We start from the raw sequence: 14,095 nt of genomic DNA, 5'->3' as shown, positions 1-14,095 counted from the left end.
ATTTCACCGGGAAAACTTTCTGCATTGTTGCACTGTCATAGTTAGGAAACCTCCAGTATAGCAAAAGTTCACACTTTTTTCAGCTTGCTACCTAACCTTGATATTAACACTGATTGATATTAACACTGATGATTTGAAAGCAAGCCTTCATAAAACAAACTAGATCTTTCACACACACACTAAAAGTAAACTAGAACTACAAAAGCATAACAGGACACAAACATGAAGTTACATTACTACTGACAGCAAGGACTAGACAGGAAGCATACATGTTTACTTAATAATATCACTTCTGCTTCCTTCAACTTTGATACTTGCTCTCTTACCATACTTCCTATTTCCTTAGCATAATGTTGCCCAACATTTATCAGGAATGAACACAGCTCTATGTTTTAGACTAGTGTCTGAATATTCAGAGTTCAGGATTCAAGCCAAGGTGTAAATAGTTACTTGCCCCATCACCTATGCTGAGCAAGAACTGCCTTCAAACAAACAGGCAGAGAAACATTTGTAAACTGGAGCGGGAGGGATCTTATTTTAAGCTGGCCATGTGGCCACAAAGGACTAGATAAAAAACAAACATGCCCTGGTAATATGTGTGAATTTAGTTCCAAGACTAAGATTTTAACCTGGACTCATAAGTTCTTCGTATGGGGACTGGCCCCAAACCTCACACACCTACTTTCTTTAATATCATGTTGCTGCAAGGATCAAAAATGAGATACATTATTTGTGTTTATCCAGGGCAAATCACAGTGTCTGCTGCCGCCGCCGCCCCCATCAAATATATATAATCACCCACAATTCTAAAAACAGTCAAATCAGCAAATCTGTCCCAAAAATTACACTTCACTAATTGCCCTGGTTTTTACTCACTTTTTATCATGTCTGAGGTGTATTTATTTATTTATATGCCACCTGATCGCTTGGCAGTGTACATAATCAAAATTACAATATAAAAAATTAAAAAACACAACAATTAAACAGTTTAAAATTATTTTTAATTGAAAACCTCAGAAAACAGGTGTGTCCTAAGGGTCTTTTTAAAAGCAATAAGATGGAGAAGTTCCTATTTTAACAGGGAATGCATTCCAAAGCCCTGGGGAAGCAGCAGAGGAGAACCATCCCCAAGTCACCACCAGACAAGCTGGCGGCAACAATAACTGGACTTCCCCAGATTATCTTAATAGGCAGCAGGGTTCATGACAAAGGAGGTGCTCTCTTAAGTACTCTGGACCTAAGCAGTTCAGGGCTTCATGGGTAATAACCAGCACTTTGTATTTTGCTCGGAATACTGGCAGCCAGTACATTTCTTTAAAAACTGGTGTTATATGGCCCCTTCTAGTTGTCCCAGAGACTAAGCTGGCTGCCGCATTCTATACCAGTTGTCGTTTCTGGATTACATACAAAGGCAGCCCCATGTAGAGTGCATAGCAGCACTCAAGCCTGGAGGTTACCAGCATATGAACTACCGTTTTAAGAACATTTACCTCCGGAAATGAACATAGTTGGCATAACAGCCGAAGATGCTAAAAAGTGCTCCTAGCCACTGTCTCAATCTGAGAAACCAGAGAGTTTTAGATAAGGATGTGCAAGAACCAAGGTACATGCTGATGCCGCACGTGGGTACTTGGGGTGAACGCTGCCCCAACAGTAGGGGCAAAAAGAAAGGACATGCTCTCCTCTTTCTTAAAGCTTCTGCTCACTGCTCTACTCCATGGTGACAAACTGGTTCAGACATTGTTGGACCAGCTCAGAGCTGAACTAGTGCTCAAACTGGTTCATGCACATCTTTAGTTTTGGATCCAGGAGCACTCCCAAGCTACATATCTGATCTTTCAGTGGGAGTGTAACCACATTGAGAACAGGCAGATCTAAACCATACCTCAGGTCTTGACCCTCTACAATCAGTACCTCTGTCTTATTTGGATTCAATATCAGTTTTTAATCCCTCATCCAGCCTTTTACCACCTCCAGGCAGACATTTAGGGAAGTTATGCCATTTCCTGATGAAGCTGATAGGAAGAAAAAGATGTGGGTGTCATCAGCATATTGATAACACCCTGCACAAAATCTGATGATCTCTCCCAGCGGTTTCATGAAGATGTTAAATAGAATTGGAGACAGCATGAAGCCTTGAGGAACCCCATACAGTAACTCTCACTTTGTACAGCAACAGTCACCAAGTGACACCCTCTGGAATCTTCCTAAGAGGTATGGAAGGAACCACTGTATAACAATGCCACCTAATCCCACCTTCCTCAGGTGACCCAGAAGGAGACCATGGCCGATGGTATCAAAAGTTGCCGAGAGACCCAAAAGGATCAGCAGAGTTATACTCTCTCTGTCAGTACTTAATTGGAGATAATCCACCCAGCCAACCAAAGCAGTCTCAACCCAACAGCCCACTCAAAAGCCAGTTCGAAATGGGTCCAGATCCAGAGTGTCAAACTCCCAGCCCAAGGCCAGATCCAGCCTGTGTAGCCCTGCTGTCCAGCCCCTGAACCACAGCTTCAGCCACCGCATCCAAGAAGCAAGCACAGCTATCACTGCCACCACAGCGGCCAAGAAAAGGCCATTGCCATGGCAGCCAAGGCCATTGTTGCCACCGGCGATGCCAAGAAGAGGCCATTGCCACCGCTCCCAAGAAGCGCCACCAGCAGCAAGGCTGCAGCTTTGGTGCGAGGTGTGGGTAAGACAGGGGCTGGATGCCACCTCCCCCTCCAGCCGGCAGGGCTTAAGAGGAGAGATTAAGAGGGGGAGAAAGAAAGAAAGAAAGAAAGAAAGAAAGAAAGAAAGAAAGAAAGAAAGAAAGAAAGAAAGAAAGAAGACAAAGTCAGAAGATGGCATTTTTATCTCTGGGCAAGGAAGAGAGGAGGATGGGAGTGAGAGAAAGATGAAGAAATAATTGTGAGTGGGAGGTAAGGGAGAGGGAAAGAGGGATTCTGGTTGGGGGCTGCATGGTGTTTTGAAATTATTGATCTGAGTATTATGTGTTAGAATATGATGGTTACATTCAGAAAAATACAAAAAAAATTCCCTAAATATATTCTGTGTAAGAAGTAGTGCTAGTTTCAGTTGCAGGATTGTGTATGCAAAATTTGGTATCTGTAGGTCATTGGGAATTTCTTCAAACAAATACCAAACACTATTTAAATGTTCCTGAGCACATTCTGGTGTATAAGTGATGCATTCAGCCAATTTAAATGGCAGGGCAAGGGACGGGAGGAAGGAAGGGAGAAGGTAGTGTGAGGTGGACGCAAGGTGACAGAAGGCAGAGTGAGGCTATGTGCGGCCACCCCAGAGGTACATCGGGAACAAATCCAGCCTACTGCCCAAATGAGCTTGACGCACCAGTCTAGATCATCAATTACCTCCAAAACTGTGTGGAACTGAGAGGCCACCACCCTCTCAATCATCTTGCCCAACCATGGGAGGTTAAGAGTAGTGTCTATAGCAGCCTAACTCTGAGGGATCCAATGTAGACTTTTTCAAGTATGGTCTTATGATAGCTTCCTTAAGACAAGGAGGCATCCTACCTGCCCTTGGAGAAGTGAAATTTACCAGACCTTCTCCAATAATCTGTTTGTTGGATAAAATAAGCCAAGCTGGGCAAGAGTAAAGAAAGCAGATAGTTAGACTCACAGTCTCAAACATCTTGCCCACATCCTCAGGATTCACAAACTGAAAGTGATTCAGTCTGAGTAGTAAGAGGAGTTGTTCCACATAAGAGGAACTGTATCTAAAATACATTTTTAAAATACATTGCCAAACCCAAAATACATCTCAGCCAATCATTGCTTTGCTTTCTTGCTTCAGGAGCTGCCTTTTTATGGCAAGCAGGCAGCCCACTGGCTTCCAAGCATCCTCGTGTGTGTGCTCTCTCTGTTCCTCCATCTCTGACCCCTGAAAGTTTGAATAGTTTTACTCTGCTGCTGACTGGTCAGCTAGACAAATCTGAAAGTCAAAACAGGGGGGAAGAGACTGTCATTGTAAAATAAAATGAGGGGTGAGGGTGGCATGCGAGTCCATGCTGCCCCCCCCACGGATTTTGGATGCAAGAGAACTTCCTACCTGACAGCTTGCTTGCTATAAAGTATCTCTGTCCCTCTAGCTGTAACGCTGCAACTAGAAACCGGACAACCTGAAGAGCAATGGCGTAGGGAGGCTGGTGGTGGCCGCCGGCGTTTGACATCAGACGCAGGCCCGGCTAGCCATGCCCTGTGTCTGACGTCAGACGTGGGGGTTGTGGTCTCCCTCCCAAACGGGGCCACGGGGTCCCATTTGGAAAGGAAACAGTCCACGCTACATTGGGCAGCGTGGGCCAGAGCAACTTTCCCTGCCTTAAAGGCAAGGAGAGCTGTTCCAGCCATGCTGCCAATGCAGCACAGGCCGATCTCTTTCCTAAATGGGGGTGCACGGCCCCGTTTGGAAGGGAGATCGATCCAGCGAGACCAGGAGCAGCTCTCCCTGCCTCTAAGGCAGGGAGAGTCATTCCGGCCGTGCTGCCAATGCAGTGCGGGCCGATTTCAGCTCCAAATAGGGCCATGTGGCTCCATTTGGGACCGAAATCACGCCCCCCATGTCTGACGTCAAGACACTGGGGGGGGGGCATGTCTGGGGCCACACTCGCGGCCCAGGTTCTTTGAACCCGTTCACCAAATGGTGGCTCCGCCCATGCTGAAGAGGCTGAAGTTCGTCTGGAATATAGGAAGTTGCCAAATACTGAGTCAGACCATTGGTCTATCTAGGTCAGTATTGTCTTCACAGATTGGCAGCAGCTTCTCCAAGGTTGCAGGCAAGAATCTCTCTCAGCCATATCTTGGAGCAGCCAGGGAGGGAACTTGAAACCTTCTGCTCTTCCCAGAACAGCTCCATCCTGAGGGGAATATCTTACAGTGCTCATACTTCTACTCTTCCATTCATTTGCAACCAGGGCAGACCCTGCTTAGCTAAGAGGACAAGTCATGCTTGCTACAACAAGACTAGCTCTCCTCTCCTGGTCAAGTCTCTGTGTAAATCTGCAATTTGCCTAAGACTCAGGCAGGTTGTTTCGCAGAGTAAATATCTCCCCGTCTGTGTCCCCTATTGTTTACTGTGGCTGACTAATGGTAGCAAATGTCCATTTCTTTCCTCTCTGTGAAACAAAGCATCGGCATACTGAAATTTACCTTTAGAGAGCTTTGTGCTCAGATTGCTCAAGGGCATGCAGAGAGTTTAGCTGGTTTTCCAGGTTACAGGGCTGTAATGGGAGTGGGACACACCGAGGCATTTTTCACAATCCCTGAGAGAGCGAGGAGGGTGCGGGGGAGGGGTGCTTTTAACACCTTCCGCCCAGACAACCAAGCCCCGGGTCTTCGGCATGCCTCCCACGTGCCCAAACAAGCAGCACTCCATGAGCGAGTGCAGAGTGATATGTGGCCAGAACTCACTGTTCTGGCTGCCACATATCCCACAATGTACCATGCAGTGGGTGATTCCCCCATCTCCTCAGGCTGCATACTGCCCAAGCAGACACCCAACAGCTGGGTTCAGGGTACACTCACACCCTTAATTTCAGCTAACAGCCAGGTTTCATAAGGGGGTCAGGCTGCACAGGAGGGACGGGATTCTGACGCTTCATGTGACCAGCCAAACCCAGGCCTGGCTGTCCTAGCCTGTGTTAGGCTGGCTGTGAGAACAGCCTCAGTATCACTGTAGGACACAATACAGAAAATCAAGTAGCCTGTAAAGTTGGTCAGAGAGAAAGAGCGCGAACACGCACCTCACAGGAGCAGATAATTGCATGTATAGTATCCAAAGTTTGTTTCCCCCCGTTTTATCCTCACAACAATTCTTTGAGATAGGCTAGGCTGAGAAATAGTGAGTGACTGAGATCACACAGTGGCCTGACTGAGTGAGGGCTTCAACTTGGGTCTCCCAGTCCTCATCCAACAACCTAATTCCTACACCATATTGGCTGATGGGGCAATTAGAATCATCTTTATTTTCTGATTTGTAGAAGGATATACAAATAAATCCTTTTGATTTATATATAAACTAGCTTTCTTACTGAGTAACAGTTTGGGATTAGGGGAATCCTTCAGAGTCACTCCTGTAAAACGCACCCCCATTGCTCTCCGTGCTTCAAGAATAGCATAGAGAGGAAAGCGGGGAGTAGATTAATTGGGATAAAATGAATTGTTCTCCTCCCCATATGATTGCTTCACCATAAATACAACTTGCTGCTCATTTGACTATGCCACAGCTATAGGATTGCACTCTTTGTCATAACTAATTTTCAGTTATTTCAGTGAGTCTACTCTAAGCAGGATTAACATTGGATATATCCTGTTGTGTTTTGATTTCTATTGGCATGCTTTGTGTATATCCCCACCTACCCCCAGGGAGAATGGAGAAACACAGCAAACATAGCAAGAAGAAACAGGGTATTGTTTTGAAGTTATTGATCTGATTGAGTGTTTAAAAAGCTGGAAATACTCTAGTTTTTGCAGGACAAATCCAAGCACATTAGTATGTTGGATGGGTATCCTATTGTCCGATGGCTATTTTTAAAGATAGAATACAAGTCTAACATCAAGTGGTCCCATAGAACAATTATTTTCTTTTGCTGGGATGGTTCAGAGCCCCAGAAGGCACAACTTGAGTGATTTAATCTTTGAAAAACTTTTATTACTTAAAGGAAATGGAGACAAGTTCAGAAAAGCAACTGCCATCTCAAAACTGTTTCCTTTTTTTAGACATTGTATTTTGTATTTATTGGTTGTTTACCAAGTATTTTGTATCTAAAATATATCAGCTCAGGTATTTTGTATCTAAAGTAGTTTAGAAGTATTTTGCCCATCTCTGGATACCTCTGTAACAGACTCTGCACTAATTATAGAATCCAGCTCAGCCTGAATACGAGAAAAAATATTAAAAGCATCACAGCAGGCGATAGTTCCAAATTTGGATTTGGGGAAGGTGACTCATATTAACCCTCTCACAATCCTAGACAACTCCGCTGAATGTGAACTTGCAAATGCAATGCGAGCAGAAATGTATTGCTTCTTTACCACACATATTGCCAGTGCATAGATCAGATAGGCTCTTTGTTGTAACCTGTCCAGTTAGAGTCTTTCTCCATTTGTCTACCTCTCCACTTTAGCTCCCGTAATTCTTCCAAATACCACAGGGCTAATTTTGAAGCAGATCATAGAGGACGCTTAGGAGCAATTGTGTCTACTGCTCTAGTGAGTTCATTATTCCATGATTGTAACAGAGCATCGACAGAATCATCGGCAGAGCCAACTTGAAACTATCTCAAGGCTTCCTGGAATCCTATTGGATCCAATAACCTTCTTGGGCAGACCAACTCAATGGGTCCTTCATCCCTGCAGAGGTGGGTTGTGGTTGCAAGTCCTACCTTAACCAAATGGTGTCTGTCATTGACAATGGGGAAATAACAGGAGTTCCCATGCACAGAACCACTTGGGCTAGGCCCATAGTTGTCATAGTCGCTATGAACTACCAAGCTGCTCCTGACAACCCAATCCCATAGTGAACATTAGAGTCCCCCACCACCAACAGTATGAGCGACTCCAATGCCAGCCTCGCAATCAGGCCTGTCAGCTCAGTTAGGGATTCCGTTGAACACAGTGATCTGTAAACCAATAGCAGTCCCATATCCAGGTGTGATTAAGTTTCAGGACTGGCCCAACAAGTAAATTTTAACTTTTGGTTAATAACAGATTTTATAAACTATTACTGTGCTTGTAGACTGCGTCTCATCAAACACCAGGTTTAACCGTGTTCTACACAACTATCAGCTGCAATAACAATTCCTTCAATGATCATTGGTATAAGATTCCCAGTAAAATGCCAAATCCCAGGAAAACAAAATTGTGCAGCTTCTTACCTGCAGCTCCTTTGAGACTCTCTCTAAGTGGTTAGTTATCTTTTTTATTAGGTCACTATACATCTGTTCCGAATGCTGCTGGCACACACATTTATACACACAACTGCAGAAATAAATACAGGAACAGTGATGAATTGACAACAGTTTGCAGCTTAGAGGAGGAAACAAGAAAAAGTTAAGCCAGAACAGGTCTGGCTTTAAATATATATATATCAGATGAAATTTCAGCAATATTCATTCTAAAGATAAGAGACTGCATAGACCAACAGAACTATATTCTCCATAGAGGACCCAAAAGACTTTATATTAACCCAACATTTAACATAAGGCCACTTCACATATGACAACAGCAAATGTTACAGAACATCTTAACTGTTTTGAAATTATGAGAGATCTGTTATCACGGACTAGCTCTCATTATATAAGCAAAGCCCCTAAATGAGGAACAGCAAATCAAGCAACATGTACTTTGTTTCAGTCATACACTCTTGAAAGGGTTTTTACATCTTTCATAATGTGAATTGTCAGCAATTATCTTTAGTTTTAGGTCCTGCATTAAAGTTATACTAAATATTCAGCAATATTCCTCCAAGGCCAGGTTTTAATTACTACTTATGATATTCATTTATATAGTAACTAAAGCTTTACAGGCTGCCTGCTTTCCCAACAGTAGTAGCCACAAACCAGGACCCAAGAAGTCCTATATACCAAAGAGGTACTGTTATCACAGGGATCACCTATAATTTTGAATGGTAGTTGCTAGCACCTCACACCCATCCCTTATGTTAATTCCTGTTAGATGTTTGGCAATCAGCAGTGATTAGCATTGCTGATATTCAGCTTGTGGGTGTCCTACATTCCATTCACTCATAAAAATGTAAACAAAAGCCAATGGCACAAGCACCCATCAAGACCAGCACTCTTGTCCCTCCTCTCCTGGCATGAATCTTTGCATGCTTCCGTACCACCGTTAATGAAGCACAACAGTTTGCATAAAACACAAAGTGAAGTGCAAACCATGTGCAAATCGCAGGGATATGGATTGAGCCCCTTCCACAACAGCAGTAGATTGTGCAAAATACTACTAGTCTAGAAGCCCCTCAAGTTTAAAATAGGTTCTGTTTTTAACAGTCACCTGAAACAGTATATGGCCCTATCACATAACAGAAAACAGTCTCTCATCAATATGAAACTAGCAGAAACATCATCAAATTAGAAATGTAAGTAGTATAAAGCTTGTCCTCTACCAGTAATTTAGATAAATATCTAAATAAGATAAGATATTTAGAGTTAGAACATACTAAATATCACATCACTTTTAGCAGAATCAAAAACAATTCATATCTCCTGCACAGAGTGCCTATGTTAAAAAAAAAAATGAAAACTTAATCTATACAAAAAAAACCCAGCTGGTTTTCACTGCCATATATTTCAGCATTTTAAAGCTTTCCTGAAATAAGATATATCTGGAAAAAACTGTACACAGTGATTATATTCAACATTACAAAAATGCAGTGCTTTCAGATAACCAGAAGCCGATAGTGACACAAACTTACCTTTACCAAACACCTGTCACAAAGGTATACAAAAGTGTCTCTCTCACTAGGTTTTACAATGGAAGACACTGAAAAGCCTCATGTGAATATTTAAGTACAAATTTCAGAAAGACAGCAGTTGCAAGGCCCAGAGATGAGGGAATAGTCAAAAACACTCTTCCATTTGTTATTGTTCAATTTGAGCCTCTAGCCCTATTCAGACATTATGGTGTATGGATGTATAGATGACAGTACTGTATACTTGAACATTTTTGTATGTATGGCTGTACCTGCATTCATTTTAAAAATGAACTTGGGTACAATCAACCTCAAATGCATGGTACAGATAGGAAGGGTGTACTGCTGTTCCTGTGTTCAACATAATGTATTAATTAACTGTCCCTATGTACATGGTACACTCGTCAGACAAGTGTTGATCTTCATGTGTAAATAGGGCTTCACCTCAGTAAGCTCATAACACACCATGCTGGGACTTTTTGTGAAGGTGCAGGGAACAAATCTTTTAAATAAATACATCATGAGCACAAACAGTATATAAGTCACACCAAGATCTATAGAAAGCAATAAAGGACAATACCATTCACTGCAATTAAGACATAGCCTTAACTGCTCTTATTTGATTGTTTTGACTTGTGTTATTTTGTTTTGTTACTTTGATTTTAAATCCATAAGCCACTTTGGTTCTTTTTCAAATGAGAAAATCAGCATACAGATATTTTTAGGCAAACAGTAAAGTAAAGTTGTGCCATCAAGTCGCTGTTGACTCCTGGCGACCACAGAGCCCTGTGGTTTTCTTTGGTAGAATACAGGAGGGGTTTACCATTGCAATCTCCCGTGCAGTATGAGATTATGCTTTTCAGCATCTTCCTATATCACTGCTGCCAGATTTGAACCAGCAACCTCTTGCTCCCTAGGCTACTTCCCCGCTGTGCCATTAGGTGGCTTAGGCAAACAGCAGTCACAACTAATCTTTTCCTGGATTGTGCACCATAAGAGATACACAGTGTCTCTATCACCACCACCATACTAGGATTCTAGTGCTGCAGACAAAAATATAAACAGGTACATTATGTTTCTTGGACTTCTGTGGTGCACTTCAGCACACTAGTCAAGATATGGACACCTTCTGCTGTTTCTCTAAGTGGGATCACTGTAGAGAGGTGCACATGGAAGTGCATGTTAAGTGGATGCTAGCATAATAGCAGCTAGAATTTTATTCTGGACATGGTTGAAATATTTGGCTCAGCCAGAGAGAAAACTGAGCAACTTTGGGTGAGACACAATTATCTCTCACTCTCAGTTGCACCAGGAAGAGGAAGGGGGAGTGCGACCATGTTAATTTTTCTGGCTCTCTCAGTAGCCTTTAATATCCATTGAACATGGCATCCTTCTGGACAGTTTAGCTGGGGTGGAAACAAGCAATAGTGAACTCCAAAGGTTCAATCCATACCTGGCAGACCAATTCCATGAGGAGACCATTTCACTGTACCACAACACTTATATGCTATGAGTTCTGTAGGACTATTTTGTTTCTTGTACTGCTCACATCTACATGAAGCAAAGACATCAAGGGATGTGAAATAGTGTCAATATTCCAACACCACCCTGCTATATTTCTGCTTTTCACTGGAGTCAAGTGAAGTGGTATAAGGGCTCACAGGTGTCTGGAGTCAGAAGAAGATTGAGGAGAGGACCAATAAATTAAACTTCAATCGAGGCAAGTTGGAACTGCTCTTAGCAGATTACCTGTCTGACCAAAGAGGTGAGGCTCAACAGTTCTGGAGAGAACTGCAATTCATTTTAAGAATCAGAGTGAGAGTGCTATTAGATCCATCCCATAAGACAAACAGTTTTTGAAACCTGTTGGCTTTCACAATCAAGTAAAGGCCTCTCATGCACCTGGTTGATAAAGAACTGAGAACTCTGATGCTAGAATTTATACTGGTGCCCAGTTTAATGATGGTTCTGTAAAAATGGCTCCTGTATCTAGGCATACAACTGATATAGGGAAAATAATAAAGACAATAGTATAAAACAAAGACATATCAAGTTTATAAGACATCTTTACCTGTATATTTGTTCATAGGAGATGGGGATGTAGTCACCAGGACTCTGAGTTAAAAGCTGATCTATGGCACTATCCAACTTTGGCCAATATGTGCTCTTATAGTCTTCTATAGTTATAACATTCATTACTACAAGAAAAAAAAATATTTAATATAGAACCCACTTAAAGGAATGAAGATAATATCAGCCTATAATAATATCAACATGTAAAATTTGCTTAAATATGCATCAAACTATATCTACTCTGTATGCTTACATGTGTGGGAAATACTATTAAAGATTTTAGTTGGTTCAAGAAACAACTTAGTATTCTGTTATGCAACCAACTCCTATGGATGTATAATTGAAATAAGTTCTACTATGGAGTGGAGTTTATTATCAAGTATGCACAGGATTGCAGCCTTAGTAATTTTTTTGTCTAAAAAGATTTATAATAAGTTTATACAAGATTGTCATAAATTTACACAATCTGACACAGATTGGCACTTTAACCTGTACTTCCATTTTGCTGAACAATGGATCATTGCACATCTTATGTGCGCCCTTCTACTTAATGAAAATATTTAGTTATATACAATATAGTTCTCTTGGACAGCATTAGTACAAAGATAACAATTATTACACTTACTCTAAATCAGGCCTACTAAAGTCAGATATCTGACAACAAGTGATCCATCAACTGCAGTTGGATTTGGATGTGCATACCCAAATCTTATTCCAATACAAAAACTACAGTGTAATGAAGTACTGGGGTCAAATGTGGGCAAACTAATACTAATTTGAGAAGGAAGTGATCTATTTCTATAAGAGTGAGTGAGTGAGTGTGTGTATAATAGATATATATAGAGAGAAGACTATGTGACGAGTGAAAAGAGTCCTGATGAGTAATGTACCAACATAGCTTGAGGAACCATCTGACGAGAAAAATATTTTATCTGGCTGACAAACTGAGCCAACATTTGTTCACCCCACAGATAAGCCCTGTGAGGTGTATAAATGCAAGTGTTAATTATGCAGAAACAGAACCACCAATCTATAGGTTCTCTCAGAAACCGTGTATGTTTAATCCTTGCCTCACATCTGCACATGACTTCAAAATATGAACTAAAGAATGGTTAATGTGCTTCTTTTTCCAGCTTAGGCATTAATAAAGTTGCTGGCATACACTGTAATATGTGAATGGCAACACGAGTGACTATTTCAGATCCAATATATACACACACTGAAGTAAACCAGATATTAAGGGAATAACTAAAGTTAATCTGTTGCAGCAGTTGTAGTCCACAAAAAGCCAATAAAGATAAATTTGTTAGTTCTTAAGATGCCACAAGATTCTTTGTTGCTTTTCCAATAAGATAAGCCACCAATAAAGGTAAAGTGTGCCATCAAGTCAATTTCGACTCCTGGCACCCACAGAGCCCTGTGGTTTTCTTTGGTAGAATACAGGAGGGGGTTACCATTGCCTCCTCCCGCACAGTATGAGATGATGCCTTTCAGCATCTTCCCATATCGCTGCTGCCCAATATAGGTGTTTCCAATAGTGTGGGAAACCTACCAGCGGGGATTCAATCTGGCAACCTTCTACTTGTTAGTCAAGCAGCCACCATTACCACCATCCTATTGCAGAGGGGAGTGTAGAAGTCAAGAGGAGACTTTTCTCACACTAGCCAATCTAAAATTGGTAGCCTGCTTACACCTCTTCCCTAGACAAAAACAGTTCCCCACTCAAACAAGAACAAGTTACTGCCACACATTAGAAAGACCCAAAAGGTAGGTGCACAGTCACCATGACTGTCACCCACCAAATTCATAGGCAAGCCCTTCCATTGCCCCCTCTACCTCTGCATTGCCTCTCACCCTGCACAATATGTAGAAGTGTTTAAGTAGAGCTAATCAAAGAGTAGAGTCTCCAAGCAATGGACCTAGTTTGTGTCTTAAAAGGGTTAGCACAACTAGCAAGACAAGAACCTCTCAGTGTACACAAATAGTGGGTGAGAAGTGAAGTAATTAATATTAAAACATTAAGGTCAGGGAATAGCATATACACACCTAAAGGTAAAGTGGGCCATCAAGTCCCTGTCGACTCCTGGCACTCACAGAGCTCTGTGGTTGTCTTTGGTAAAATACAGGAGGAGTTTACCATTGCCTTCTCCTGCACAGTATGAGATGATGCCATTCAGCATCTTCCTATATCACTGCTGCCCAATATAGGCATTTCCCATAGTCTGGGAAACATACCAGCAGGGATTCGAGCCGGCAACCTCTGGCTTGCTAGTCAAGTCATTTCCCACTGTGCCATTAGGTGGCTATATACACACCCAAGCGTACTGAAAAGAAGCAAGAGATGTTTGTAGCCAAAGGCCCTATGAGAGAATTGCATGTTTAGGAGCAACACGCATGTGATGAGTCTCTAGAGATCATATACACATGGAGACAGTTCTCCAGAAATTAGACAACCCTCTTGGTTAGCCATCCTTCAACATTCCCACAGGAAATTTTAGTTGCATGTTTTCCACAATCGACCAGAACCAGGGGCGTAGCAAGGCTGGAGTGGGCCCAGAGACAAGATTTTAAA

General features: G+C 42.1%; 1 protein-coding gene across 1 annotated transcript in view; it reads right to left on the bottom strand.

The window, feature by feature from the left end:
• Positions 1-14,095, bottom strand: part of CACUL1 (CDK2 associated cullin domain 1) — an 87,844-nt gene that overhangs the window by 72,354 nt on the left and 1,395 nt on the right. The window contains exons 2-3 of the mRNA XM_053310048.1: positions 11,522-11,648; positions 7,898-8,000 (exon numbers count right to left, since the gene is read on the bottom strand). Of these exons, the coding sequence (XP_053166023.1) occupies positions 7,898-8,000; positions 11,522-11,648 (230 nt within the window). The remainder of the gene's footprint in view (positions 1-7,897; positions 8,001-11,521; positions 11,649-14,095) is intronic.

This window comes from Hemicordylus capensis, chromosome 3 (assembly GCF_027244095.1).
Source record: "Hemicordylus capensis ecotype Gifberg chromosome 3, rHemCap1.1.pri, whole genome shotgun sequence".
NCBI classification, from domain to species: Eukaryota; Metazoa; Chordata; class Lepidosauria; order Squamata; family Cordylidae; genus Hemicordylus; species Hemicordylus capensis.
Note: the sequence above shows the minus strand (reverse complement) of the source record. Positions and strands in the feature narration are given on the sequence as shown.